The 27,568-nt window shown below is 42.2% G+C and overlaps 1 protein-coding gene across 1 annotated transcript; it reads right to left on the bottom strand.

The window, feature by feature from the left end:
* Positions 1 to 882: 882 nt before the first annotated feature.
* LOC126443294 (uncharacterized) lies at positions 883 to 27,261 on the bottom strand. Its single transcript, XM_050090903.1, has 4 exons — positions 27,176 to 27,261; positions 11,885 to 12,063; positions 2,531 to 2,658; positions 883 to 1,062 (listed from the first exon to the last, which is right to left on the bottom strand). The coding sequence occupies exons 2-4, from the start codon at positions 12,051 to 12,053 to the stop codon at positions 883 to 885; spliced, it is 477 nt and encodes a 158-aa protein (XP_049946860.1). The 5' UTR covers positions 12,054 to 12,063; positions 27,176 to 27,261.
* Between the last annotated feature and the right edge of the window lie 307 nt (positions 27,262 to 27,568).

Raw genomic sequence — 27,568 nt, 5'->3', positions numbered from 1 at the left:
GCTCTGCTTCATATCAGCACCACTAGCATTGTAACACTATTGCGAGTTACTCGTTGACTAAGCAGTTCAGTTATGTTCCATAGCCTCATGTTGTGCTCGCAGCTGGAGACCTCCAGTCCCACCTCTGTTGCCATTGGCAGTCAATATTGTGGTTGCATGATAGACAATATGTGAGCAGTCGAATGCCCTAAACATCATTGGCCTTTTGCCACCCCGCACTCAAAGGGGTCGTCGTAAGTATAGTAAAGCTTTTCGCCCTCCACCTCCAAGACACACTCACCATCCTCGACAATCCCAAGCTGGCCCACATGCCCAGTGGTGGAGAGGCATACACGTTGTACCTCTCACTTCTATCTTCCAGTATTTATGCACTGTGCTATGAGCGGATTTAAAACCGCACGTCACAGTGTAAGACATGAAAACTATGATCAATTACCACCCCACACCCTCCTATCGACACCTCTTCATCTTTTGTTTAATCGTTATCGCTGGTTAGCCCTTAGATTAATATAACTTTTGTACGCTCTTCCTTCCCTAATTGGTGCCATCATCTAGGCTAGACGTGGAAATACACGTTATTAGCATGACTTTCCTCGATTAGACAAATTGTTTTAGCCCTGTTTGACCTCTATACTAGGTTTGTGTGTCAAGTACCACAAATTTTCAGAGGTTCTCACTGTTTCCATAAATTATGTAAACTTATGTAGTATCTGGTAGCAACGGTATTTGACTGTTGTCCAGTAGTCACATTTTCTGCTCAGTCCTGAATTAAATTATCGCAGCTGTTTACGTAACTGTAAAAAATACGTACGAGGGGAAGGAATGGAATAAAAATTCATGAATCTTAATTAGTTCGACAAAAGTTACAAAGTACACTCGCTTTTACCTAAGTATATAAGTCCCAGGCCTGTTCTCGTGTTCTTCCACTTTGTAGTGCGCCATCTGCTCGCTGACGGATTGCACATCATGAACCCAGCCGCTTAATCTCGTGTGCAGCATGTCTCTCAGATGTTTCATGCTGTTAATCCATTCATGGCGTTGCAGATCATTTGAGTGGATACCCTGAGACACACAGAAGGTGGTTCAAATTACTTACAATATTCACAATTAGCAGCCAACTTTAAGTTACACGTGTAGGTGCGACTATTGCATAATGCTTAAGTTAATGCCAGCTTATGACTAAATATTCAGTTTTGTGCAACATATTATAACATTAATGCAAAGTGGGTTGTATTGATGTCTTATCAAACACACGATTCTCAAGCTACAAAGTCAGTTCAGAGAGTTGCATTTATTTGTACACAATGGAGTCGAATTAATGTGACCACCACCTACATTCGACGTTAACACATACTAGCTATGGACGTGTATGGGTAGTTATAGATAAACTTTCCCTAAACAGATTATAAATGGATCTAATGGATACGTTCGTCATACGCCGCGCACTGCTTTCTGCCGTTATTTCACGCAGTGCTGGTTGTCTGTCAGCAGTGACAGCTGTAGTCAAACGCCGCTGCTCTCGATCATCAACTGAAGGGTGTCAGCCACTGCATTGTCCGTGGTGAGAGGAAATCCCTGAAATTTGCTATTCTCGGCACAGTCTTTATACTGTAGGCAGCAGGATACTGAATTCTCTGACGATTTCTGAAATGGAATTGCCCATGAATCTAGCTCTAACAACTATTCCGCGTACAAAGCCTGTTAACTGCCGTGGTGCGATCATAACCACGTCAGACACGAATCACCTGAGTACAGTTGGCAGCTGCGCCAATGCTCTGCCCTTCCACGCCTTGTGCACGCGACATTACCACCGTCAGTGAGTGAGCACATCGTTACCCCGTGCCTTGTCACCTCAGGGTAATTTCGCAGAAGGAGCAGGAATACTGGAGTGTGAGGTAGGTAGTGGTTGGTCATGATGTCCACGGTGCATAAGCTTAAGTTTGCGCCCATTAAATTCTTCATGTGTGGATAGACATTCTCCAAGTTATTTCTGAACGATGAAGCCTTTAAAAAATCAACATAGGCTGTCAAATTCTATTACGCAAGGTGATCTTTATAGCAGACCGTAATCCCTGACCCCTCTCTCCCGCGTATTACCTATCGAGTAATAGACTCCAAATAAGCAGATTCTCAGATAGTGAGATAAAGGACGGTTTAGTAACATCTGGAACATTGCCTAAGAAATACGTAGCCATCAGGCTTAGGCTTGTACTGTAGGATCTGACAGGGAGTTTTCCTGCTGGTTTAGGAAGTTACGAGAAACTACGAACAAGAAAGGTACGGATGATTTTCTTGGCTATCCTTAACCGTTCCGACTGTGCTTGCTTTGCCTAATAACCGCACAAGGTAGAGGGGGTCCGATCTCTTGCAGTGAGTTAACATTGCAGTCAGAGCGGCGGAAACAGCGACAGTGTGAGCCACGTAAGCCAGTAAACAGACTAAGAGGACTGACCACGTACTCGTGGCTGGGTGTATCACTTTCTCATCCCGCGTACATATAACATAAAACACGAAAAGAATCTCCACTTACCATTTGCTCGAAAGCGAGGGGGACGAGCAGCTGAGAGAAATGTTTCACACCCAGTGAGAGCAGCTGCGCCGAGTCCCGCCAGTAGTCAGAGAGGTGCTCCAGGAAGACCGGTATCTCGGCCTGGAATTCTGGACAAGAAGACAGACGACAAAGTGGTGAAGAGGTCAGTGAATCAGATTTCTATGCGAGCACAACATTCACTTTCTGCATTCACAAGGATAAAGAGGGTATGAAGGTAGAATTTACTAAATATGTATACACTGTCAGACTACAGTCACACTACAGTATGGACACCTTTTTCGGACCGAAGCGGTACACGAGTAGTATATCTGTGCCTGTATCGTATGTTGATGGAAATGTCATCTCTATGTCAGCTTACTTTTAGAATTTTAAACACTGGCGTCACCAGCACTAAATTCCAGGGAGGGGGGGGGAGGGGGACCAAATAGGTAGGCTTACATCATAAAAGACTCTAAATGGGACATCTCCTTGAAGAAAGTAAAAAAAAATTGGAAGCTAAAATCATTTTTTGGAGGATTGGTAAGGTCTCAGACCACATAAACTGACGGGGAAAGAAAACGCAATGCCAAGAAAGAATTGTGCGACATAAACGAAAGTAGGAGTGTTTCTATATCTTAATGATGACGCCTATTCCAATTTCGCGCCAGTCGCGTATGACGATACAAATTACATTTATTTAAACACACACTGTAACTGTTATGATGGTCAGTTACCTTTGATACTGGATGTGGCACATTGACGTTAGTCAAGAATATCTTTAAGGCGACAGACACGCTATTATCAACACCTCACAGCGTTTGTAATAGGGCTATGGGAACCTGGACGTTCCGTTGTGATATTGCAGAAAGACTTGACAGGTAGGTAGGTAGCCACTGTACATGACTGCTGGCCACGGTGGACACGAGAATGCACGGTCTCGAGAAGACTGGGCTCCAGACGACCACGTGGCTCTGTGGAGAGGGAAAACCATCGTGTTCAGCAGATGGCTGAAGGAAAGTGAGCAGCAGTTGGAACAACAGTAACATAATGAACTGTTACAAACTGGTTACTTCAAGGACAGCTCCGAGCAAAACTCCCTGTACTGTGTGCATTCTCCTCACCCCAAACCACCGCCATTTGCGACTTCAGTGCTGTCAAGAGAGAGCTCGCTGGGGGCAGGGTGGAGATCTGTCGTGTTTTCTGATGAGAGTTGGTTCTGCCGCGGTGCCAGTGACGGCCATGTGTCAGTCAGGAGGAGCCCAGAGGCCTGCAGCCAGCTTGTCTGTGTGCTAGACACATTCAGCCTACATCTGGAGTTATGGTAGGAGGTGCGATTTCGTATAGTAGCAGGAACACCCTCGTGGTTATCGCATCCCTCTGACGCAAATTTGTACGTCAGTCTGATGACTCGACCTATTGAGCTGCCATTCACGAACAGCGTCCTAAGGAGTGTTTTCCAACAGGATATCGCTCGCTGTAGTGACCCCAACATGCTCTACAGTCGACATGTTGCCTTGGGCTGTTCGACCATCACATTTCCGATCGAGCGCGTATAACACATCATCAGAAGACGATTCCAGTGTCATCCACACCAAGCTTTAACCGTCCCTGCATTGAGTGACCATGTGCAATAGGCACGGAACTCCATCCGACAAACTGAAACGTGGCACCTGTACGACACAACGGATGCTCGTTTGCATGCCTGCATTCTAAATTTCGGGAGTTACACGTTTATTAATGTACAAGCATTTCACATTTGGAATGGCTTTCGCCATGCTTACATTAAGCTGTTATCTACCAGCGCTAATCATCTAAATATGGTACCTAGACATGTATATTCCCGAAATTTAGTTATTCTACATTAAATAGGTTTTTGTGTTGCAATTTTTTCCGTCACTCTTATTCAGTAGCTTTTTAAACTTCTACAGCTTTCGAATTTAAGCCCAGATTAAAACTTGTTTTGTTATTACCTAATACAAAAACATATATGATATTAACATATCCACTATCGAGGGTATGTGCATGATTAAAGTGTATTACCTCCTAAACAAACATGAAAACCATTTCGAACTTCAAAATTTTTCAAAGCAAATAAAAGATTCGTCCATCCAAGATTTCGTCTCAGTCGCTTGAGTATAACAAAAAGAGGCGGAGACCACATTTTTAAATATTGTATTAGTTTCATTATTAAAACCAGCTTAAGAAAATGAAAATAACCCGTTACAAAACACAATGTACTTCATAGTTTCAAGTACAGACCTGCTGTTTACATATGCTTGTGTACATATCTCTGCATTTGAATACGTGTGCCGGCCGGCGTGGCCGAGCGGTTCTAGGCGCTAGCCGGCCGCAGTAGCCGTGCGGTTCTGGGCGCTACAGTCTGGAGCCGAGCGACCGGTACGGTCGCAGGTTCGAATCCTGCCTCGGGCATGGATGTGTGTGATGTCCTTAGGTTTGTTAGGTTTAAGTAGTTCTAAGTTCTAGGGGACTGATGACCTCAGCAGTTAAGTCCCATAGTGCTCAGAGCCATTTGAACCATTTATGAATACGTGTGCCTATACCAGTTTATTTGGCGCTTCAGTGTAGTTCATAATAAGTTGAGCCACCCTATAATAGAATTAAAAATATTAGGAGCCCTTGTGTACTGAACATAAAAACTCAATCTGTACATCTAGTTTCATGTAGACAGAGAGAAAAGCTTAGGCAAGTGTTACTCAAGCATAACACTGCGTTTTCAAATGTATGGAAACATATTACTAACGCATTTTAAATGTAAGACTTTGGAAATATTTTTCAAGAAACCATATCCAATGATGACCAGTTGCCAAGAACCTATTAAGAAACGATTCAACGAACGTTAGATTGGGGGATATTGTAACACGCAATACATATTTTTAAAAATCCACTGGCGGTAGCACTGAATTGTTATAGAATTGTAAGGCTGGTACTAGATGCTCATACTTTAAACAAAATTTAATGAGGGTCAGCGCACAAAATATACAAAGTTATTGCAATAATTCAGAGAAGCTACTTGTTTCACATGAATGGTTCGATATAATTTGTGGTTACTCGAATTTTCCATTGGCAAAAGACTGAAGAAAATACGTGTTCCGTATATATAATGGATTTTCGAATTTTCCATTGGCAAAAGACTGAAGAAAATACGTGTTCCGTATATATAATGGATTTTCTCGTGGGTATGGAGTATTTCCGTCTGTCTTTAATATATCGGTCTTTGCCATTTTAAGAGATATGGCGCTGTTACAGGGGCAGGAACCATTAGGGCAAGTGACATTTTACGTAGACAACATGAAGTTGCATGTCCTACTTGGGAAGAGTATTTTAGTTTTCTGGACAATGTATGAGATGAAGTAGGAAAAGGTGGCACAAAACTGAATTAAGAAAGTATGGCATGCACTAAGAATCAATTGAATTTCTTGCTCCATGTGTTTAACGGAGAACGTATTTTAGCGAAACCATCCAGGTTCTCAGTGACTGAGCTGTTTGAAACGTCAAAGAAAAAGCAACAACGTAAAGCCATGTTTGGCCTGTTTATGTCTGATCGGCGTTTTCTGGAAGGAGTCATTCTACGCTCCTTACACACATCAGTTGTTAAAAGAGGATAGCTCCTGGGTTCAGACTGAAGAATATCAGCCCACATTTCGAAAGCTCATAAATTGTTTCTTAAATAACCCGCTGCTGAATCACTCAGATTTTGAGAAGACTTCTTTTATTTTAGTGAGCTCTGATGCATATGGTATAAGAGTGTAGGTGTTTAAAATAAAAAAGAAGGGGATATTGAAGTGCATAAGATGATTGTTTTTACGACTTAATCAGGACAATCAGTGGAGCATAATAACGGGTATCAGATCTAGACGCAGTGGCCATCGTATTTGGAATGCAGAAATTTGAGCATTCTTTGTTGAGTCACCAAGTAAAAATATGCAATGGTCTTAAAGCATTAACATTTTTGTAAACTTGTAAGTTGAAACATGCAAGGTGAGCAATGTTCCTGCAACAGTTCGATCATGAAATTAAAAACATATGAAGGAAGTGTACTTTGGCGTCCAACAGGTTGCCTAGAAATGTTGAGCTATATAAGGCGTCTGAAATTACATTAACTGAAAACGATTCGGTACTCACTTTAGCTATAAATTAAATCAAGGTGGAAAATGCTTTGAAGAAAATATGTCAGTACTCTGAAAGAGAACAGAATAGGGTGATCATCGGAGATTAAAAAATGTCATTTGCGAGACCCTAATTATCTCGTGGTAATACAATATTACATCCATCAAGGAATTTGGTTCAGGAGAACGAACATGGATTTGCCAGAACGGCTACTATGCTGCCCCTCCAAAAATCTGCGCTTTTAATAGACTATGTGTATTTACAGTAAGAGCATTAAGGGACTAAGAAGTGTATTGCAAACTTCAGTGACACAGTAACTTTTGAAAATATGCGTTTTGAGTTAGAGACTAGTAAGTAGCATTGTGCAAAGGAATATGCAATCCCTTTAACACAGTGGAATTATTAGCATTAGATCATTTTCGACCTACACGTAGTTCTAGAGGAGCGTGTTTTGGTCTACGTCAGGGGATTCAGTAAATACATTAAGCTATTTCCAGACAGAAGAGCTAATGCCACAACACCTACAGAAAAGCTGGGTAACAACAATTTTGTTGTTTTAGGCATGCCTGAGAGTATTGTGTTGAATAATGGTAAACAGTTTCATGCTAAAATATTTATGAAATGTTGTCGGGACACGATACATAATTATCTTAGGGGTTTCCTTTGGATAAATATGAGCGGTAGGGTTACAGGGGACTTTGCAGGAGATGTAGAGGAAACATTCCACATGGCGTAATAATATTAGGTATTTAGAAGGCATCCTTAACAACCACAAGCATGATGCAACAGTATTTACACCACGCGAATTGACGCATGGTGCAGGGAATGGCGGCAATTGAATCTCAATCTAGATAAGTGTAATGTGCTGCGTATACATAGAAAGAAAGATCCCATATCATTTAGCTACAATATAGCAGTTAATTCCATAAATTATCTGGGAGTACTCATTACGAGTGATTTAAAAAGGAATGATCATATAAAGTTGATCGTCGGTAAAGCAGATGCCAGACTGAGATTCATTGGAAGAATCCTAAGGAAATGCAATCCGAAAACAAAGGAAGTAGGTTACAGTACGCTTGTTCGCCCACTGCTTGAATACTGCTCAGCAGTGTGGGATCCGTACCAGATAGGGTTGATAGAAGAGATAGAGAAGATCCAACGGAGAGCAGCGCGCTTCGTTACAGGATCATTTAGTAACCGCGAAAGCGTTACGGAGATGATAGATAGACTCCAGTGGAAGACTCTGCAGGAGAGACGCTCAGTAGCTCGGTACGGGCTTTTTTGGAAGTTTCGAGGACATACCTTCACCGAGGAGTCAAGCAGTATATTGCTCCCTCCTACGTATGTCTCGCGAAGAGACCATGAGGATAAAATCAGAGAGATTAGAGCCCGCACAGAGGCATACCGACAATCCTTCTTTCCACGAGCAATACGAGACTGGAACAGAAGGGAGAACCGATAGAGGTACTCAAGGTAGCCTCCGCCACACACCGTCAGGTGGCTTGCGGAGTATGGATGTAGATGTAGATGTGAATGCAAATTAATATGTAACCATGAACCAGAGCTGACTGACTTTTCTTGTTTTATTCGATATCTCATTAGGCAACAATCAAGCACAAGAAAGAGTAAATATAGGGGAAAGAGTGTTAGATGCGAAATGGTGATATGATGTAAAATCTATCACCTACCTCTAGTTTCAAAGTGGGATAACTGGTACTAGTAATGAAAAACGCAGAATGGCACAAACTAAAATGGATATGCAGGTATATCAGCAACCATTCAGAACTGTACGAAACCCCACATGAATGTCTCTCGAATATCAGAAAATTTGGAAGGCATTGAAACTCAGGAACATTATAGCCCTGAAAAAATTATAAGTAACTGTAACTAAGAGTTTTTTGGGAAGGTGTTTCTGCATGGTAGTTACCAGTTTGGCGACCAGTGAGATCTGATATAGATGGAACTTTATTTTCAAATTCAAGTTTCATACTTCCATTCATCTTTCGTTCTTGATAATTACGTGTTATTTGTCTTCATTTTTGACTATATTGATTAGAATGGCGCAGCTGAAACAGTTACCTGATACTGACCACTCTGAATCAAGACAGAAATCTGAAAAGAGAGTTTGCATCTGAGAACTACGTAAACAAATATACATGTTGCAACAATAAAGTAATGTTAATGGTGTGAAAAAAATGTTGCTTACCGTTTTAGTCAAGTTTAGTGTTGTCTCCTTCAAAGTAGTTTCAATCTGATTGCACACACTTTTTCCAGCGCTTCTGCCATTGATGGTAACATTTCTGGAACTCATCTTCTGTAATATTCTCCAAGACCCTCGTCACAGCTTTTTGACGTCTTGTTTTGTTTGAAAATGGTGTACCTCGACCGCCGTTTTGACTCTTGGAAATAGAAAACAGTTGCACGGAGCGATATCTGGTGAATAAGGTGGCTGTGGTAGTACTGAAATTTGTTTTGAGGTAAAAAATTGCTGCACCGACAGAGCAGTATGCGATGGCGCATTATCGTGATGCAGAAACCAATTATTAGCAATGTTGGCACGGACACGAACAACTCTTTTGCAAAGTCTTTCTAAAATCTCTTTGTAGTAATATCGGTTAACTGTTTGTCCAGGAAGCACTCACTCTTTATGAACAGTTCCGTTGGAATCAAAGAAGCACACAAGCGTGCATTTCACTTTTGACTTTGACATGCGAGCTTTTTTGGTCTGAGTGATCCCTTTGAGCACCATTGCGAACTTTGGCCTTTTGTCTCTGGATCGTACTGAAAAAACCAACTTTCGTCACCAGTGATAACACGGCCCAACAATTCTGGATTCATTTCTGTTTGCTCTAACAGATCGGCTGCCACATTTTTCCATGTTTCTCGGTGTTGTGGTGTGAGATTTTTGGGGACCAATTTTGCAGGAATTTTTCTCATACCAAGATCTTCAGTTATTACTAGACGAACCGTTTCTCGATTGATGTTCAGTTCTTCTGCAATCATTTTCACAGATAATCTTCGATCAGATCGTACGAGTTCACGCACCTTGGCCAAGTTGACACACGTCCTTGAGGTTGATGGTCGTCCATTGCAGTCTTCATCTTCAACATTGGTTCTGCCTTCACTCAACATTTTTTGCCAACGAAAAACTTGAGCGCTTGACATAACCTCCTCTCTAAAAGCCTTCTGAAGCTTACCGTAAGTTGTCGACGCGTTCCCACCCAATTTCATGCAAAAAGAAATGACATACCGTTGCGCAATATTATCTGGTTCCATTTCCGTGACGAGAGACGCAAACACGTGTTAACTTATTACAGCACAACTCACGACTGAGCAGTTGCATCGATGTGCCGCTTGGACTAGAAGCATAGATCAAAGTCAAAGGTACTGCAGGGTTGCCACATCTTGCAAAGAAAATCAGTCTCATTACTTTATTGTCGCACCTCAGATATACATTTATATCTTATGTAGATAGTAGAGAATATGACGTGTATGGAGGCACAGACCTATATTAAATCAGATCTATGTTCGTTGCATTGAAGATGACGCTAGTAAAAGCCTGAAGATGCCACTAAGTGTAGTTATTAGGTATTACTTAAAAGAACTGAAGATGTGGCATGAAGTAGACGCCCCTATACGTTGAAAGGGGTCAGTATAATGATGAAGTATGGAGATATACTGGATAAAAAGAGTATAAAACGTCGTGTATATTGAGGAGAAAAAGAGGTTCGGGGCAGTAGGGAGAAGTTTTCTCGGAAATGACTCAGGAAAACGCAGATAACTGCAGTGCGGCAAGAAGTGGTAGAGACAAATAAAGAGCAAGTACAACCAGAAGTAATGTCTCAGTTATATAAGGGACGATCAAAAAGTTTCCATCTGAAAGCTCTTGCTACAGGATATCTGCAGTGTAGCATGACTCTGACGCGGGTATAGAAGCACCCACATGTAGGCAAGGGACTAGTGTGCCATTTGTGTCTCTTCGAGGAGTGTGCGGTAAACACAGCCCCATAATCTATGTGTTCTCTGTCTTAGACAAGATTTACTTCCTAACATAACTTAAAGGGTACATTCCGCTTCATTTAACAATTATCTTAGCACCCACTGCTTCTCTTGTGTGGAGTGTATGGTCTAAACAGATTATTTCTTTATCAAATTCTTACGTCGTTCAGAAATCGCTACATCTTCTAAAGTTTTCACGCTAATTAAGGCCGTAGAAGTATGGTCTTTTCCGAATGCACTTCCGACCAGAAATCAATTCTGGTAGCTGGAGTCAGAGATCCTCGTTAATCCACCATTGTGAGTTCTTGTGGTGACATTTACTTTCATCAAAACTTTCATTGCCTAACGCATATTGCCTTACAAGTCAAATACCAATTTTATAGATTAAACTTGAAATATGTTTTAATATAAAGAATTTTTTTATAAAACTTTCGTCCCTTATTTCACCCCCTTAGAGGTTGCATTTCCAGAAAACGTTTAAACATGAATTTCTTTACGTCTAACCAAGAAGCCAAATACAAATTTTGAGACATTTTATTTGAAAAATTCCTTCGTAATCAAATATTTCCAGAACCATTTTTATTCCCAATTTCGCCTCCTTATCGGCTGAATTTCCAGAAACACCGAAACACATTTTTTTTTTTAATTTCCAACTAAGAACGCAAATACAAATTTTCTTAAACTTAGCTTCAAAAAGAATTACTTAATGAAATACTTTCATAAAAATTTACATCGTCTGTTTCACCCCTTTAGGGACTGAATTTCCAAGAAACACCAAAAGACGTATTTCTTGTTTCTAACCGAGAATCCAAATACAAATTTTCATTAATTTAGATTAAAAATGCTTTCATAATGAAATAAATTCATAAAACATTTCACTGCCTATTTCACCCCCTTAGGCGTTGAATTTCCAAATACGTTGAAAACCGTATTTCTTTTTATTTCTAAGCAAAAATTCAACCAACATAGATGTAGCTTCAATAATTACTTCAATAGTTCTTTAATAACGATTTGTTTTTTTAAAAAGACAGTCACACACTATTTCTCCCCCCCCCCCCCCCCCCCACAGGAGTTCAATTCCCAAAAGTGCTGAAACACTGTTTCTTTAGCCCTCTCCAAATTTCGAATTTGTATCCTTGGTGGTTAAGGCTGGGTCGTGACGAGTGAGTCACTCAGGACATTGCCCTTAATATATAGAGATAACAAACTTTCAAAGGAGATACTCACCAGTTTTGCTGATGTTGTGGTCATTATGAAGAAATTCCCAATTATAATCCAAGACAAGGCGATTCCTGTGGTTTATGGCTCTTGTGATCTGCTGTACAGCGTGCAGTAACTTGGTGAGGGTCGCACCCCTCAGCCGATCCGTTTGCAGTGTCTCCAGGTTCCATTCCATGTTATCCAACCTTAAACAATAAAATGCGGTCACCTGATGTAACAAGTGACATTTTGGTACTAGACCGTCTTTTCTTGAACAGAGCAATGAAACCAAACTCAGGCAGCCACTTCTCAAGTTTTTATGTCGCCCTTCGACACTGACATCCAGGCCATTAGGTATGAATCAAGATATTAGACTGATTTATTCCAGCGTGAATTGTGAATGGTATGCGAGTCTGTTGACACGTTATGGTAAAGTGAGCGGTCTTTGTTGAAATACAAGAATACTTGTGCACAAATTCATCCAATACTATAATAGAACAAGTACAAACTCTAGTACAGATAGATCATTACTAACGTACTCCTTATAGAACATACAAACATATACATTATGTTGATTGGTGAATGTTCAAATTTCATAATCAGATCATAGCACTTGACGCAAGTCTTTCAGGCTAAGATTCGAAACATGCTGTTGACAGTTCTCTACAAGTGTCTGTTCCTGCACAGCACAGCCACATGCAACACTTTCACTATAAAGCCACCACTTCATCAGGAGGTGGCCATATCTCCCTTGCACCGCTCGGGTGCAGCTGAGTCATGACCATTCACCACAACGAAGATCAGACTCTGCATGCTTCACCATTGGTTTCTGAATAAGATGCGCCTTTTGGGTGGATGTTCATTCCCACATTCTTTCTACATCTCGGTGACATCGAAGATAAATACGCAAATAAACACAAAGTGGCGTGTGTGACTTTCTTCAGGTGTGCAGTCAGTGGATTTATGGAATACGGTATTTAGAACTGAGTTCATACAGGGCTTCAAAAATTTGCACCTCGGTCGCTTTACATATCAGGTAAGCAGGAGCAATGTGGGATAGGACAGGCAACCATTGAGTGGCACTTGATCTGGCAGTGCCATTAACGGTTCTCAAGCCCTCACTGTGCATAGTCGTCACTACATTTTCATGCTGTGGCATTGCGTAGCATATTTGCATTTAATCCCCAGTCGTTTCCAGAAAATTGGTTTACTGTTGTGCCAAACTTTGTCAGGTTCATTGAGTGCAGCACAAATGGCACAGATAGATAAAAGAAGACACCTACAGTAGGTGTTGCGGGAAGCAGTTAAAGGAGACTTTTATTTAATCTAGTAGCATCTGGAACTTGCTGCGAACCTCTTTATTGTGCAGATGTAACGCTATGATCTTTATTTTATTTGGGTTTGGACAGGGTCAGCGCACTGGTCAACCAAAGCACTGTGACCACCAAATTACTATCGATACGTAACCGTCCAGACTGTAGCAGCTTTACCTGGCAAGGGACGTGTGCTAGTCACACACACACACACACCATGTGGTATCAGTGGGCGAGCTGTCTGTGTGTAGAATGGGAAGGCACGCAGCCCATCTGAGTTCCTCCAAGGGCGGATTGTGATGGCCCAGAGGCTCGGCACGAGCATTTCAGAAACTGCACGACTCGACGGATGTTCCGGGAGTGCTGCGGGAGTGTCTTCAATGCGAGGCGACGCTAAGGCGGAACCACATCCTGACATCCTACAACTCAAGCACCTGATCAAACCAGGGCAACTCCCTACAGATCATCTTACCGCCCTCAATTAAACGGGAAAGCACAAAATTAAAAAGACTGAAAATCGAACGAGATATGAATAATGAAACAGACGTCTTTGCCACACCAAGAAATGGAGGAACACAGGCCTGATGGCCTGGATGATATCTGCAATATAGGAATAAAGCATTTTGGTACTACAACATTAAAATGTAATGTACGGTTAATGAATAGCTGTATCACTAGCATGCACATTCCGAAACTCTAGAGGAAAGCCAGAGTGGTAGCCCTGCTAAAAACCCTACAGATACTCAAACTTCTCGCCTTTCTCACATTCGTGTCATCTCTATGGGGCCATTGAAAGAATACTTTTTGAAAGACTTTTTGTAGCATTAGAGACCAAATTCATACCAGAACCAGTAGGATTTATGCCTGGTGGTTGTGGTAAAATACTCGGTCTCATTCAACATATAGAGGACGGCCTCCAACAGAAACAGATAATGGGACTTGCTTTTACAGATCTTTCGGCTGGCTATGATACTGTCAGTCACCAACGGCTGCTCATTAAGTTTTATAACAAGGACTTCCGAATGACAAAATTAGGGGAACGTCTATTTCAAAATAGACTTTTTATGTGACGCTACAAACAAGAAATAGGCACAGGAGAAGGCGAAAAAATGACACAAACACAAAATTGGCTCAAATGGCTCTGAGCATTATGGGACTTAGCTTCTGAGGTCATCAGTCCCCTAGAACTTACAACAACTTAAATCTAACTAACCTGAGGACATCACACACATCCATGCCCGAGGCAGGATTCGAACCTGCGACCGTAGCAGTCGTTCGGTTCCAAACTGTAGCGCGAAGAACGGCTCGACCACTTCGGCTGGTCTACACACACACACACACACACACACACACACATATATATATATATATATATATATATATATATATATATATATATATATATCGACGATATTGCCATGGGCTCACAAGGAAAATTGTTTGTGGTGTGAATTCTCAAAGACATACTATGGAGAATACTTCCGCACATCAAATCCCAGTAGAACTCTGATGTGTGACTTTCACTTTACAAATAAAGGCGCACATACACAATTTAAAGTGGCGAGGCTGTGTCAAGAACTGAACCAGATGAACCGCTGAAATATTTGGGTATCCGACTTAACAACAATGTGACATTTTGGACGTTAAGGGAAAAGTGTGTACGAATAATAACATCATCCAAAAATTCAGCGGCACGAAATGGGGAGTTCATCCTCAAATTCTGAGAACATCGACTCTCGTCTTATGTTTCTCTGCAGCTGAGAATGCGACAAATGCCTGGTACCACTCTGCAGTTGCCACATATGCCGAGGTGGCAAACAATGAAAAAGAGCGCGTAGTGTCTGTCTCCTAAAAACAAAGCTAGTTCGGCAAATTTAGCTAACTTTCGACATAGCTCGACCCATGAACAGAAGGTAAGTTGCAGTCCGATTATCACCGGCACCATTTATACGGTTACCAAATACAGCACAGGCTACTGATATCCCAGTGGAGTTTAATGCGAAGGACTAATTCTGTAAACGAGCCTCCTGAAATAGGATGAAAAATTTATTGCAAAACTGTACTGATCAGATGCTCATAAAGCCTGAAGAACGACTGGCTGCTGCGAATAATCTGTTGTTTCCGACATGGCAGGTGCTTCACCACTTAAGAACTACCATCACACCCTGCAATACCAAGCTGAGAAAATGGAGATTTAAGAAGAACAACTCCCGTGAATGTGCTACAACACAAGACTTAACGATATGTCCAAAAACAGGCAAAACGATCACAGTGGCATACTTTATGATGGCAAATGACAAAGCCACCCATGTGTCTCAGTACTGGAAATTCATTTATCAGCCGGAACATTATGACGCTCCATTGGACTCACGGATATCCATGTAAGTGTTCCCTGCAGCATTATGGAGCCGCCACCAGTCTGTCTCCACCCCACAGTACACGTGAAGGAACTGTTCCCCTGGAAGACGACGGATTGGGGCCCTTCCAGCGGAGTGATGAAGAAGGGATTCACAGATCATGCCACAATATACCACTGCGCCAAGTTCCAGAGTCGATGGTAGTGTGCCCATTTCAGTCGGAGTTGCTGACGTCGTTAACATTTGCAGGCACATATGCCCTCAGCTGTGGTGGCCTGTCACTAGGAATGTTTGGTGCACTGTGTGTCTAGACACACTTGAAATCTGGCCAGCACTAAAGTTGGATGTTAGTTCCCCCACTGCCCGCTGCCTGTCCTGGTTCACCAGTCTGCACAGCCTACGACGTACGACATCTGTCATGATGGGTGGCCACCCAACCCCACGACGTGTGGACGTGCTTCCACCAGGGTGTCGCCACATGTTGAACACACTCACCACTGCAGTCCCAGAACACCCAACAAGTCGTGCAGTTTCCGTGCTGGACCTCTGGGCCATCACACTCTGTCCTCGGTCACACTCACGTATATCACGTGCCTTCCACATTATAAACATGCACAGAATACTCACTGATACTAGAGATGCACCGTGCATGTGTCGACTGGCAATTATTCCTCACAGGGTGACAGTTCCGTCGCCTGGGTGGGTTTATATCACTGGTAGGTCGGTGGTCATAATGTTCTGGCTGATCGGGTCTCTAGTACTGTTACCAATCTGCACACATAAGGTAAGTAAGTATTGACATAGAGCCTGATGTTATTGTAACTATGCTCCCAGGTCGTTGATACCAAACATGAACAACAAGGGCCCTAACACGATTCTGTGGGACACATTGCTAGTGACTCTTGGCATGCTGTCTGCAAACTGGCCGATTCATCGCTGCCCAGGCCTACCACACTCTTCCATGGAGCCATTCCTGACACCATCGAATGAGTACGGAGAGAGTTCTCATGATGGTGGACCCACACTTTTACCATATCTAATGCATGCTCAACCTGGTTCATGTAACAGCTGGAATGGTTGTTTTATTCCTGTGTGGATCAATATTTTAAGGATATTGTACATGTCGTTGTTTTACAGCTTGAAGACAACAAACATAATTCTTACGATTCTTATGGACAAACATTTCGATATTTGCACATCTATTTTGACAAGAAGGGGCAGTTAGACAGCAGGGGCCTCATAGCAGAAACCATATGGGCATTTGCCTGAAGTGATTTAGGGAAAACAGAATACTGAAGTCAGAATATCTGGCTGGTGAATAGAGCAGACTCGTGGTGTACTGTCTGTTCATCTCTTAGTGACAGACCTGCATACTCGACCTACACAATATCAACTGCTATCAACACTATGACGATGATGTTAGGTTTTAATTTCATGTACTATAACTTCCCATCAGCTTGCTGGAAAATATTGAGCTAACATCCCTCCACAATGAGTGAGCTGTTGGGCTCTGAGAGATGTCAGCATTTTCGGGTAAAGAACACTGAGATGAAGTTTTACATAAAAACAAAATGCAGATAGAAAGTTTGCTGTGACATGACTGTGGTGTACTATTATTATTTACTTTTGTCTCCTTAAGCAATCTATTGAACGTTTTTATTCCTCTGTACATACCCATGTTCATGAACACAGCAATTCCTGCTCTAATTAACTGACTGATAAATGTACTCACTACTGTTCTTGCTTCATGTTGATGATATGTTATTTTACTTGCATCAGCAGACAGAATTAGTGATTTTCACAGATGATACACGTATTATTGTGAACGCTTGTAAAAAATCATGAGCAGAAAAAAATAGTAAATTGTGCTTTTGGAAAAGTTACTGACTTGTGGCCTCTAATGGGCCGCCTTTAAAATTTGAAAACACACTCACACACACACTTACCAACTAGTTTTGTACTGTAAAAAGCATCCTACCACTGATTAACCGAGAATACAGACCAGAAATAATTAACAGTCTAGAAGTTTTAATTTGTTAAGTGCCCATACTGATAAAAAGTTGAATGGGAAAACCCGTTGAGTAGACTTTAATGTTTAGGTTTACTGTTGCGATGAGAATAATTTCCAACTCTGGGGATATAGAAATCAGTAAGTTGAAATACTTTCCATATTTTCATTCACTGATGTCTTAATGGAAAATATTCGTGGCTAACTCCTCACAGGGGCAACAAGTTGTTCATTTCCCCAAAGAAAATAATTACAATTGTATGAGTGGTCCTCACACATACGTCCAGCAAGTATCCCTTTAATAATCTGAGAATATTAATCACAGCCTCATATTCATTTATGAACTTTAAAACTTGTTACATTAAAATGAATCGGAGTTTGAAAGTAACAGAGATATTCATAACACTAGGAGGATTTGCTTTGCCCTTCATGCAACCTTGGCACAGAAAAACTGAAATATACACCATCTGAAAAAATTTCATATCAGAGAAGAGTTTTTCAATGTAGATTCAAGATGTGTCTCCTTAACAACTCCTTTTACCCCATAGAGGAATTCTTCAATTGAGTAGCCCATAGTCATGTGAATATTTTGGTTTAAAAATTGTGTCCTATTTTGTGAGATGGTTCGCATCATCAAAACGTTTATTTATTTATTTATCGTGACTATGATGTATGGAACACGTCACTAAGTAACTTGACATGCTAGAGCCGTTTCTTTTTCTAATATATCTTAATGACAACTTAACAACTGCAGCAGATGACTCTGGAGACGTTTTTCTTGTGGATGGGATAGACACTATCTTTACACACTCGAATTAGGAACTGAATAATATAGTATACTATATTCAGGAGGAAGTAGCTTTTGGTTCATAGCGAACAGGCTGATAAAATAAAAGCAGGTACATGCACTTTCTTGTGAATGAACATGTCTTTTCTGGTATTCAACTCCTACAATGGTGGTGTGAGTAATGCATCAGGACACAGTGTGTTCTCGTGTCTGGTGGTATACTATATTCTTAAACGACAGGTACTTTTTTTTAAGCCACCAGGTTTCTGACTAGTTTGGTGCAACTCACCATGAATTCCTCTCCTGTGCTAATCTCTCCATTTCAGAGTAGCACTTCCAACATTTGTCTTCAATTATTCGCTGGATATACTCCAATCCCTGTTTCTCTTTGTAGTTTCTACCCTCGACAGCTCCCTCTAGTACCATAGAAGCTATTCCCCAATAACTTAAAAGATGTCCTACAGTCTTGTCTCCTCTTCTTGTCAGTGCTCGAATATATTCCTTCCCTCGCTGACTCACCAGAGAACCACCTCATTCCTTACCTCATCAGTCAGCCTAATTTTCAGCATTACTCTGTAGCACCACATCTCAAATGATTCGATACTCTTCTTGTTCGGTTTTCCGAAAATCCATGTCTCACTTACCATACAATCCTATGCTCCAAACGTACATTTTCAGAAATTTCTTTCACAAATTAGGGCCTATGTCTGATACTGACACACTCCTCTTGGCCAGAAATGCTCTTTTCGCCAACACTAGTCTGCATTTTTTGTCTTTCTTTGCTCCGTCTGTCATGGGTCATTTTGCTGCCTAGGTAACAGAATTCCTTAATTTCATCTACTTCGTGACCACCAATTTGATGTTAAGTTCGTCGCTGTTCTCATTTCTGCTACTTTCGTCTTTCTTCAGTTTACTCCCAGTCCATATTCTGCACTCATTGGACTGTTTATTCCACTCAGAAAATCCAGTAATTCTTGATCACTTTCATTGAAGACAGCAAGGTCATCAGCGAACGTTATCATTGATGTCCTTTCACCGTGAACTTTAATACCACTCTTGAACATTTCTTTTTTTACCATCATTCCTTTTACGAAGAATAGATTGAGCAGTAGGGCCGAAAGAGTACATCCCTTTCTTACATCTTTTTAATCCAAACACTTCACTCTTGGTCTTCCACTCTCATTGTACCCTGTTGATTCTTGTACATGTTGTACACTACCCAATCTTTACTATAGCTTACCCTTATTTTATTCAGAATTTCGGACATCTTGCACCATTTGACCTCGTCGAACGCTTTTTCCAGGTCAATAAATCCTATGAAAGTGTCTTGATTTTTTCTTCCTTGCTTCGATTATCAACCGCAACGTCAGAATTGCCTCTCTGGTGGTTTACCTTCCCTAAAGCCAAGGTGACAGTCATATAATGGATTCTGCATTTTATTTTGTTTCTTCTGAATATTATTCTTGTCAGAAATTTGGATACATCAGATGTTAAGCTGACTGTGCGACAATTCTCGCTCTTGTCGGGTCTTGCAATCTTCAGAATTGTGTTGATGATGTTTGTTCAGAAGTCAGATGGAGTGTCCTCAGACTCATAAATTCTACACAACAACGTGAATGATGGTTTACTTACGACTTCCCCAATGATTTTAAAAATTTCGATGGAATATTATCTATCTCTTTTGCTTTATTTGGTCTTAAGTCTTCCAAAGCTCTTTAAATTCCGATAGTAATACTGGATCCCTTATCTCTTCTATATCGATTTCTGTTTCTTCTTTTTTAGGTTAGAGGGTCTTTTTTAGGTTAGAGGGTCTCAGGAAACCACAGAAAAACGTGTCTACAAGGGGGCAGGTAAAACACAGTAAGGCAGTTGTAGAAACAAGCGGTATTGTTGTTGTAAATTGTCGTAGCTGTTTGGGAAAGAACCAGAAGCTCAAATAGTTATAGGTACGTAAAGCTGGCTAAACCTGGAAATAAGTTCAGCCGAAATTTTTTCTAACGATCTTTCAGAAAGGATAGGTTAAGCACAGTTGTAGTTGAGTATTTATTGCTATCAGAAGTAGACCCCCCTACTCAGAAGATACGTTGCTAAACAGTTCAAAGAAAACTTGACTCTCATTTGAAATAGGTACCCCACTCATGCAATCGTTGGTGACTTCAATCTACCCACGATATGCTGGAAAATTTATACGATTAAACCCGGCGGCAGGCATAAAACGTCATCCGAAATTTTACTGAATATTTTCTCAGAAAATTATTTTGAACACTAACTCAATGAGACCACTCGAAGCCTAAATGGTCGCGAAAGCATACTTGACCTCTTAGCAACAATAGTCCTGGACAAATTGGGAGTATCATGACGGATACGGGGATCAGCGACCAAAAGGCAGTTTCTGCTAGGCTGAATACCGTGACACCTACAACCATCAAAAAGAAACGCAGAGTGTATCTATTTTAAAAAGCTGATAAAGAAGCTCTTAACGCCTTTTTAAGAGACAGCCTCCACTCTTTCCCATCTGGTCATGTAATCGTAGAAAAGATGTGGAATGATTTCAGAGAGACAGTATCGACGGCACTTGAGAGATATATACCACACAAATTAGTAAGTGATGGTACTGTTCCCCCTTGGTACACAAAACGCGCCATATCACTGTTGCAGAAGCAACGAAAAAAAGAACGCAAAATCCCCAAGACTGGCAAAGTTTTGGAGAAGTTCGAAATATAGCGCATACTTCAATGCGAGACGCTTTTAATAATTTCGACAACGAAACTCTGTCTCGGAATCCGGCAGAAAACCCGAAGAGATTCTGGTCATACATAAAGCACATCAGTGGCAAGACGCTATCAATACCTTCACTGCGCGATAACAACGGTGAAGTCACTGATGACAGTGCTGCTAAATCAGAGTTATTAAACACGGGTTTCCGAAACTCCTTCACCAAAGAAGACGAACTAAATATTCTTGAATTACAATCAAGAACAACTGCCGAGATGAGAAACATAGAAGTAGATATCCTCGGTGTTACGAAGCAGCTTAACTCACTTAAAAAAAGGCAAGGCCTCCAGTCCAGACTGAATACCAGTCAGGTTCCTTTTGGAGTAAGCTGATACAATAGCCCCACATTTAGCTCACAGAAGGATCCGTACCTAAAGACTGCAAAATTGCTCAAGTCGCAGCAATACCCAAAAAGGGAAATAGGAGTAATCATCTCAGTTGCAGGCCCTTATCACTAACGTCGATTTGAAGTAGGGTTTTGGAACATATACTACACTAGAACATTGCGAATTATCTCGAAAAACAATATTTATTGACACATAGTCAGCACGGCTTCAGAAAATATCGTTCTTGTGAAACACAACTGGATTCGTGATTTCCTGTCAGAAAGGTCAGTTAGTAGTAACACAGAAGTAATATCCGGCGTTCCCCAAGTAAGTGTTACAGGCCCTCCACTGATCAATATTAACGAGATAGGAGAGAATCTGAGGAACAGTTGACCCTGAATAAAGAAAAGTATGGAGTTATTCAAACGAGTAATAAAAGAAATCGGCTAAATTTCGATTACGCGATAAATCACACAAGTTCATTCAAGTAAATACTTAAGGATTACAATTGCAAATGACCTAAACTGGAACGATCACATAGATAATGTTATGGGTAGAGCAAACCAAAGACTGCGATTCATTGGCAGAACACTTAGAAGGTGCGACAGGTCTACTAAAGAGACTGCTTACACCAGCTTGTCAGCCCTGTTCTGGAGTACCGCTGTGCGGTGTGGGATCCGCATCAGGTGGGACTGACGGATGACATCGAAATCGTTCAAAGAAGGGCACCTCGTATTATGTCGAAATTGAGGAGATAGTACCACAGACATGATACGCGAAATGGAGTGGCAATCATTAAAACAAAGGCGTCCTTCGTTGCGACAGGATCTTCTCCTGAAATTTCAATCAACAGTTCCCTCCGTCGACTGTGGAAACATTCTGTTGTCACCCACCTACATAGGGAGAAATGATCTTCACGATAAGATAAGAGAAATCAGGTATCGCACAGAACAATTTAAGTGCTCGTTTTCCTAGCGCGCCATTCGAGAATGGGACGGTACAGAGAGATAGCTTGAAGGTGGTTCGTTGAACTCCCTGCCAGGCACTTTATTGTGAATAGCAGAGTAATCACGTAGATGTAGATCTACCTCTTCCGAGCTCAGTAATTTTGCTGTCCAAGTATCAGAACCCGTCAGCTACTTCTAGTGACTCATTTCCTAATTTAGTTACACCTTTACATTTCACAGTTCAGACTGATTTGTTCACTGAATAACCTAAAGACAGGTAACTTTGTTTCCTACGATTTAATATCATTGAGATATAAGACCATTTGAAAGAAAAGAAAATGAATTTACTTAACGGTACTCCGTGTTTGACAGAACACGACAGGAAAATCGGACTGCAAACACTTTCTTGGTGTTTATTTAATCACAATGCGGCTCTCAGTTTGTAGGTCAGCGTCACGTTGACACTTGACGATGAGTTAAGGAGCTGAAAGCCAGTTTGTGATTAAGCGAATAACAGCCGCCGAACATCAGGAAGGTGTTTCCTTTATGATTTTAAAGCAAAGTTATGTCCGAATGAGGAACTAAGGCACGAGATTTATAAATATTCGGTGAAAAGTTGTCGTAGCCTCACTCATATACGAATGTCACTAGCAGTAAGAATAAACTTACGCTAACAAACTCTGCGCTCTTGTCCTGGCGCCCCAGGGGCGACAGAGCGGTCGCCGCGTCATCTTCCGCCAGTGGCGTCGTGGGAGGGGCATGGAGGAGTGTGCGACCGCCACACCGCTCTCCAGCACACTGTCGACATCCAGGACCTGGAGCCGGACTTTCGGACGCAATCATCTCGTGAAATGACATCACCAGGCTGAGGACACCCCATTCCAGTCCTCCGAGGTAAAATACTTCGCAGTACTTGGAACCGAACACAGACCCCTTCTATACCAGGTCTGCAAACTGAGCATTGATTTGCTTTGGTCTTTGTAGAAAGACATTAACCTGTTGATAACTTTTCTGAGTGAAATTAAAAACAAAGTGGGCAATCACTTCTTGATTTCCAACATGATGCTCACTATTAGCCAAAGTAGGTGTACTCAAAAATTTTGCAAGCCTCATACAATTTGGAAAACGTGACATAAACCCACCAGACAAAATGTTGTTTACCAGCTTAACTGAGCACACGTGTCGCTTTGGAGTGCTACAGATGTTGCAGGACTGGTACCATGCAGTCACGTGACCCCCCGCCACTGACTTCCGCCACAACACTGGGGTGGTAATCGCGGTGTGCTCGTGCAGGTCGCTTGTGACAGATCTGTAAATTAAGGCGGGTCGACGTGTAGATCTTACGGAATGGCAGAAGTGATCTATCATTTTTGGACAAGCACATCAACAGACCATGAATGAAGTTACCCAAGGTACTGGTTTGTCAACGCTCACTGTGCATGTGTCTGGAGGGAACGGTGTACCAGTCATAGCGACAAAAGTCAGCGTAACAGTACTGTTCTTAAACAGACTCTAACCGCCAGGACTGAGAACGACTGTCACTCTGAGTGAATGATGAGTCGTCTCACACCTTACACCAACTGCTGCTGTCAGTGAATGTGAGACGTGTGATATGTCATCTTACTACACACGTTCTATTCACAGTGATTAAGTTTGCAAATTAAAATATTGGTTAAGAGTAGGTAGCAGAGGAAACCTATACTATATGATCAAAAGTATTCGGACACCTGGCTGAAAATGACATACAAGTTCGTGGCGCCCTCCACCAGTAATGCTGGAATTCAATATGGTGTTGCCCCAACCTTAGCCCTGATGACAGCTTCCACTCTCGCAGGTATACGATCAATCAGGTGCTGGAAGGTTTCTTTGGGAATGGCAGCCCATTCTTCACGGAGTGCTGCTCTCAGAGAGGTATCGATGTCGGTCGGTGAGGCCTGGGACGAAGTCGGCGTTCCAAAACATCCGAAAAGTGTTCTGTAGGATTCAGATCAGGATTCTGTGCAGACCAGTCCATTACAGGGATGTTATTGTCGTTTAACCACTCCGCCACAGGCCGTGCACTATGAACAGATGCTCGATCGTGTTGAAAGATGCAGTAGCCATCACCGAATTGCTCTTCAACAGTGGGAAGCAGGAAGGTGCTTAAAACATCAGGTGCTTAAAACATCAGTGTACGCCTGTGTTGTGATTGTGCCAAGCAAAACAACACCATAACACCAACGCCTCCGAATTTTACTGTTCGCACTACACACGCTGGCAGATGACGTTCACTGGGCATTCGCCATACCATACACTGCCATCGGATCGCCACATTGTGTACCGTGGTTTGTCACTTCCACTGTTTAACTGTCCAATGTTTACGCTCCTTAGACCAAGCGAGGCGTCGTTTGGCATTTACTGGTGTGATGTGTGGCTTATGAGCAGTCTCTCGACCATGAAATCCAAGTTTTCTCACCTCCTGCCAAACTGTCATAGTACTTGCCTTGGACCCTGATGCAGTTTGGAATTCCTGTGTGATGGTCTGGATAGATGTCTGCCTATTACACACTACGATCCTCTTCAACCGTCGGCAGTCTCTGTCAGTCAGAAGAAGAGGTCGGCCTGTACGCTTTCGTGCTGTACGTGTCCCTTCACATTCCCACTTCACTATCAGATTGTAAACAGTTGTCCTAGAGATGTAAAGGAGTGTGGAAATCTCGCGTACAGACATATGACACAAGTGATACCCAACCACCTGACCAAGTTCCAAATTCATGAGTTCCACAGAGCGCTCCATTCTTCTCTCTCACGCTGTCTAATTACCACTGAGTTTGCTGATATGGAGTACCTGGCAGTAGGTGGCAGCATAATGCACCTAACATGAAAAACGTTTGTTTTTGGGGGTGTCCGGATACATTTAAAAAAAAATGGCTCTGAGCACTATGGGACTTAACATCTATGGTCATCAGTCCCCTAGAACTTAGAACTACTTAAACCTAACTAACCTAAGGACAGCACACAACACCCAGCCATCACGAGGCAGAGAAAATCCCTGACCCCGCCGGATACATTTGATCACATAGTGTATGTAGATGGATGTAAACCTTTATTAAAGAGAGGTTAGCGAAAACTACATCATGATCCAAACCTGGAATCAAAAGGGATTAGAATTTTGTTTCTAACTGCATAATTTTCACAATATGACAGCTACAAGAAATCATTGAAGCGCAGGAGGAAGACAGTGCCCACAAAAACCCCAAGTCATCGTGGCAGTAGTTTGGCTTGTCGTGTCAGGAGAAAAAATACTGTGTAATTTGCAGAGACAGACACCCCATGAGGTGCTAACAGGTGAAACAGTCACAGGCAGTGTAGAACTGAAAGGAAAAATAGTCCCTCCCACGTTGTCAGCGTTGGGAGGTATAAAAAATTATGTAATGGATGGTCAGGAAAGTGTTTCAGTGGGGCCATCGAATTAGGCCATTATAGTATGAAAAGCGTTATTTGTCCTATGGTGGACTGTCTGACGTCGCTGCTGCCAAAAAATGTGAGCAGAGAGGATGGCAACCAGCTCTTCAGTGAGAACGCGGCTGGTGTTGGAAGAAACTGGACAGGCGAATAATTGGTGCTTCACCTCTATGGCATAACAAACTTTTCTTGCTCATTCCCAGTTAACAAACCGCCATGAAACACAGTTTCATAGGAAGTGAGTCTGTTTGATATTGATGAAGTATATTTTGTTTTGTGACAATCTACACAGACTTAAAAGATGAGACATAATGAGCAAAGCTAACGCAGTGCAATACACCACCACCCCAACTCGAAATGGTAAGTGGGACGATCTAGGGTGCCAAGTTGTCGACTGCTTGAATGTTGTGACTATATCATCGTGCGTGGCCTCTTGGTCATGATGACAGGCTTAAATCAGTTTGTGTCATGTTATTACCTGCCAGCAGATCCAAAATCATGTGGACTTTGTGGACTTAAGTCCCATTTGGTGGACCACTCAGTACAGAAGTATTGTTGCAAGGTAGAACTGTAAATAAATCTACACACATATGACTACCACTGTATCTGATGGGAGAAGCAATCCGTGAGTGCTGGTGGTAAGGAGGAGGGTGGAGAAGGAGGAAGTATAGCAAGGAAGCGGTGGGGAAGGGTGCAGTGTTGCTTGTGGGAACACGCAGAAATATGATGGGGACATGACAAAAAACAAGCTGTCAGTCCTCATGACAAACTGTGACCAAGAGGCAGCTGGACACCCAGTTGCTGATTACGCTGCCCAATACATTGGACCTCAATTCAGTGACTGCTTGACAGCCTGGGCCATCCGGATCCTTACTAACAGCACCAGCTTTTCCCTAACTGAGCAGGAGGGAACTCTCCTGCTGTTTATCTTACCTTCCCATAAGCCCCCTGGCCGAGCCTTTTCTATTCCTTTTTCTCCACACTCGCACCCCCTTCCTGCTCCCACTCCAGCTCTACACAGCCTTCTAATTCATCAATGCCTTCACTACTCTTTTTCCTCTCATCTCCCTTTGCCATTCCCCTTTCCCACCTGCTCAACTGGTAAATTTAAGGGAAGTTCAGCTCCATATGACAAACCTGAAGAGTCTTATGAACTCCAGAGGTCATTATCAATTTCTCAGGCGGTGTCACAAGGTGGTTACCTTGATGTCTCCTAGATGACCAAAGTTTCGTCTCGTCTACTGACTAATATTAGTGTCGGAAAATAGAGGTAGTAAAGGTAGCTTAGAAAACAAATATGAGAACTGGAGAAGAGGATTACACGTACGACTATGGGTTGGTTCTTTCAGTGGCGTACGTACCCTTGTACGGAGCAAGAGCGAATGCAGTCGGCAGCGACGCCGCGGATGAGGCCCCTGGTGAGCTCCCTGGAGCTGTCCTCCGTGAGGTGGCGGACCTCCGCGAGGGCGCGGCCGCACTCCTCGTCCTCCTCGTGGCCTCTGCGCGGCACCAGCCGTGTGGCGGCCGGCACCGCGACGGACGGCGCCTCCAGGTTCTCGCACGTTTCGAACAGATAATAATTTCCTGCGAAACGATTTTCAGTACCCATTAGGCTGGCACACTGACTGATCAGACAGGTTCTTGTTGACTACTACTGTGTAGACGGTCACTAGCAGCCATTGAAATTGCAACACAAAAATTCGACTCCACCGAGACCGAAGGTTGCCAGGTTGAACTGGTCGCTCTCATATATG

Source organism: Schistocerca serialis, unplaced genomic scaffold (assembly GCF_023864345.2).
Source record: "Schistocerca serialis cubense isolate TAMUIC-IGC-003099 unplaced genomic scaffold, iqSchSeri2.2 HiC_scaffold_1444, whole genome shotgun sequence".
Lineage (NCBI taxonomy): Eukaryota > Metazoa > Arthropoda > Insecta > Orthoptera > Acrididae > Schistocerca > Schistocerca serialis.
The sequence above is the reverse complement of the archived record's forward strand: the minus strand, read 5'-3'. Positions and strand labels throughout refer to the sequence as shown.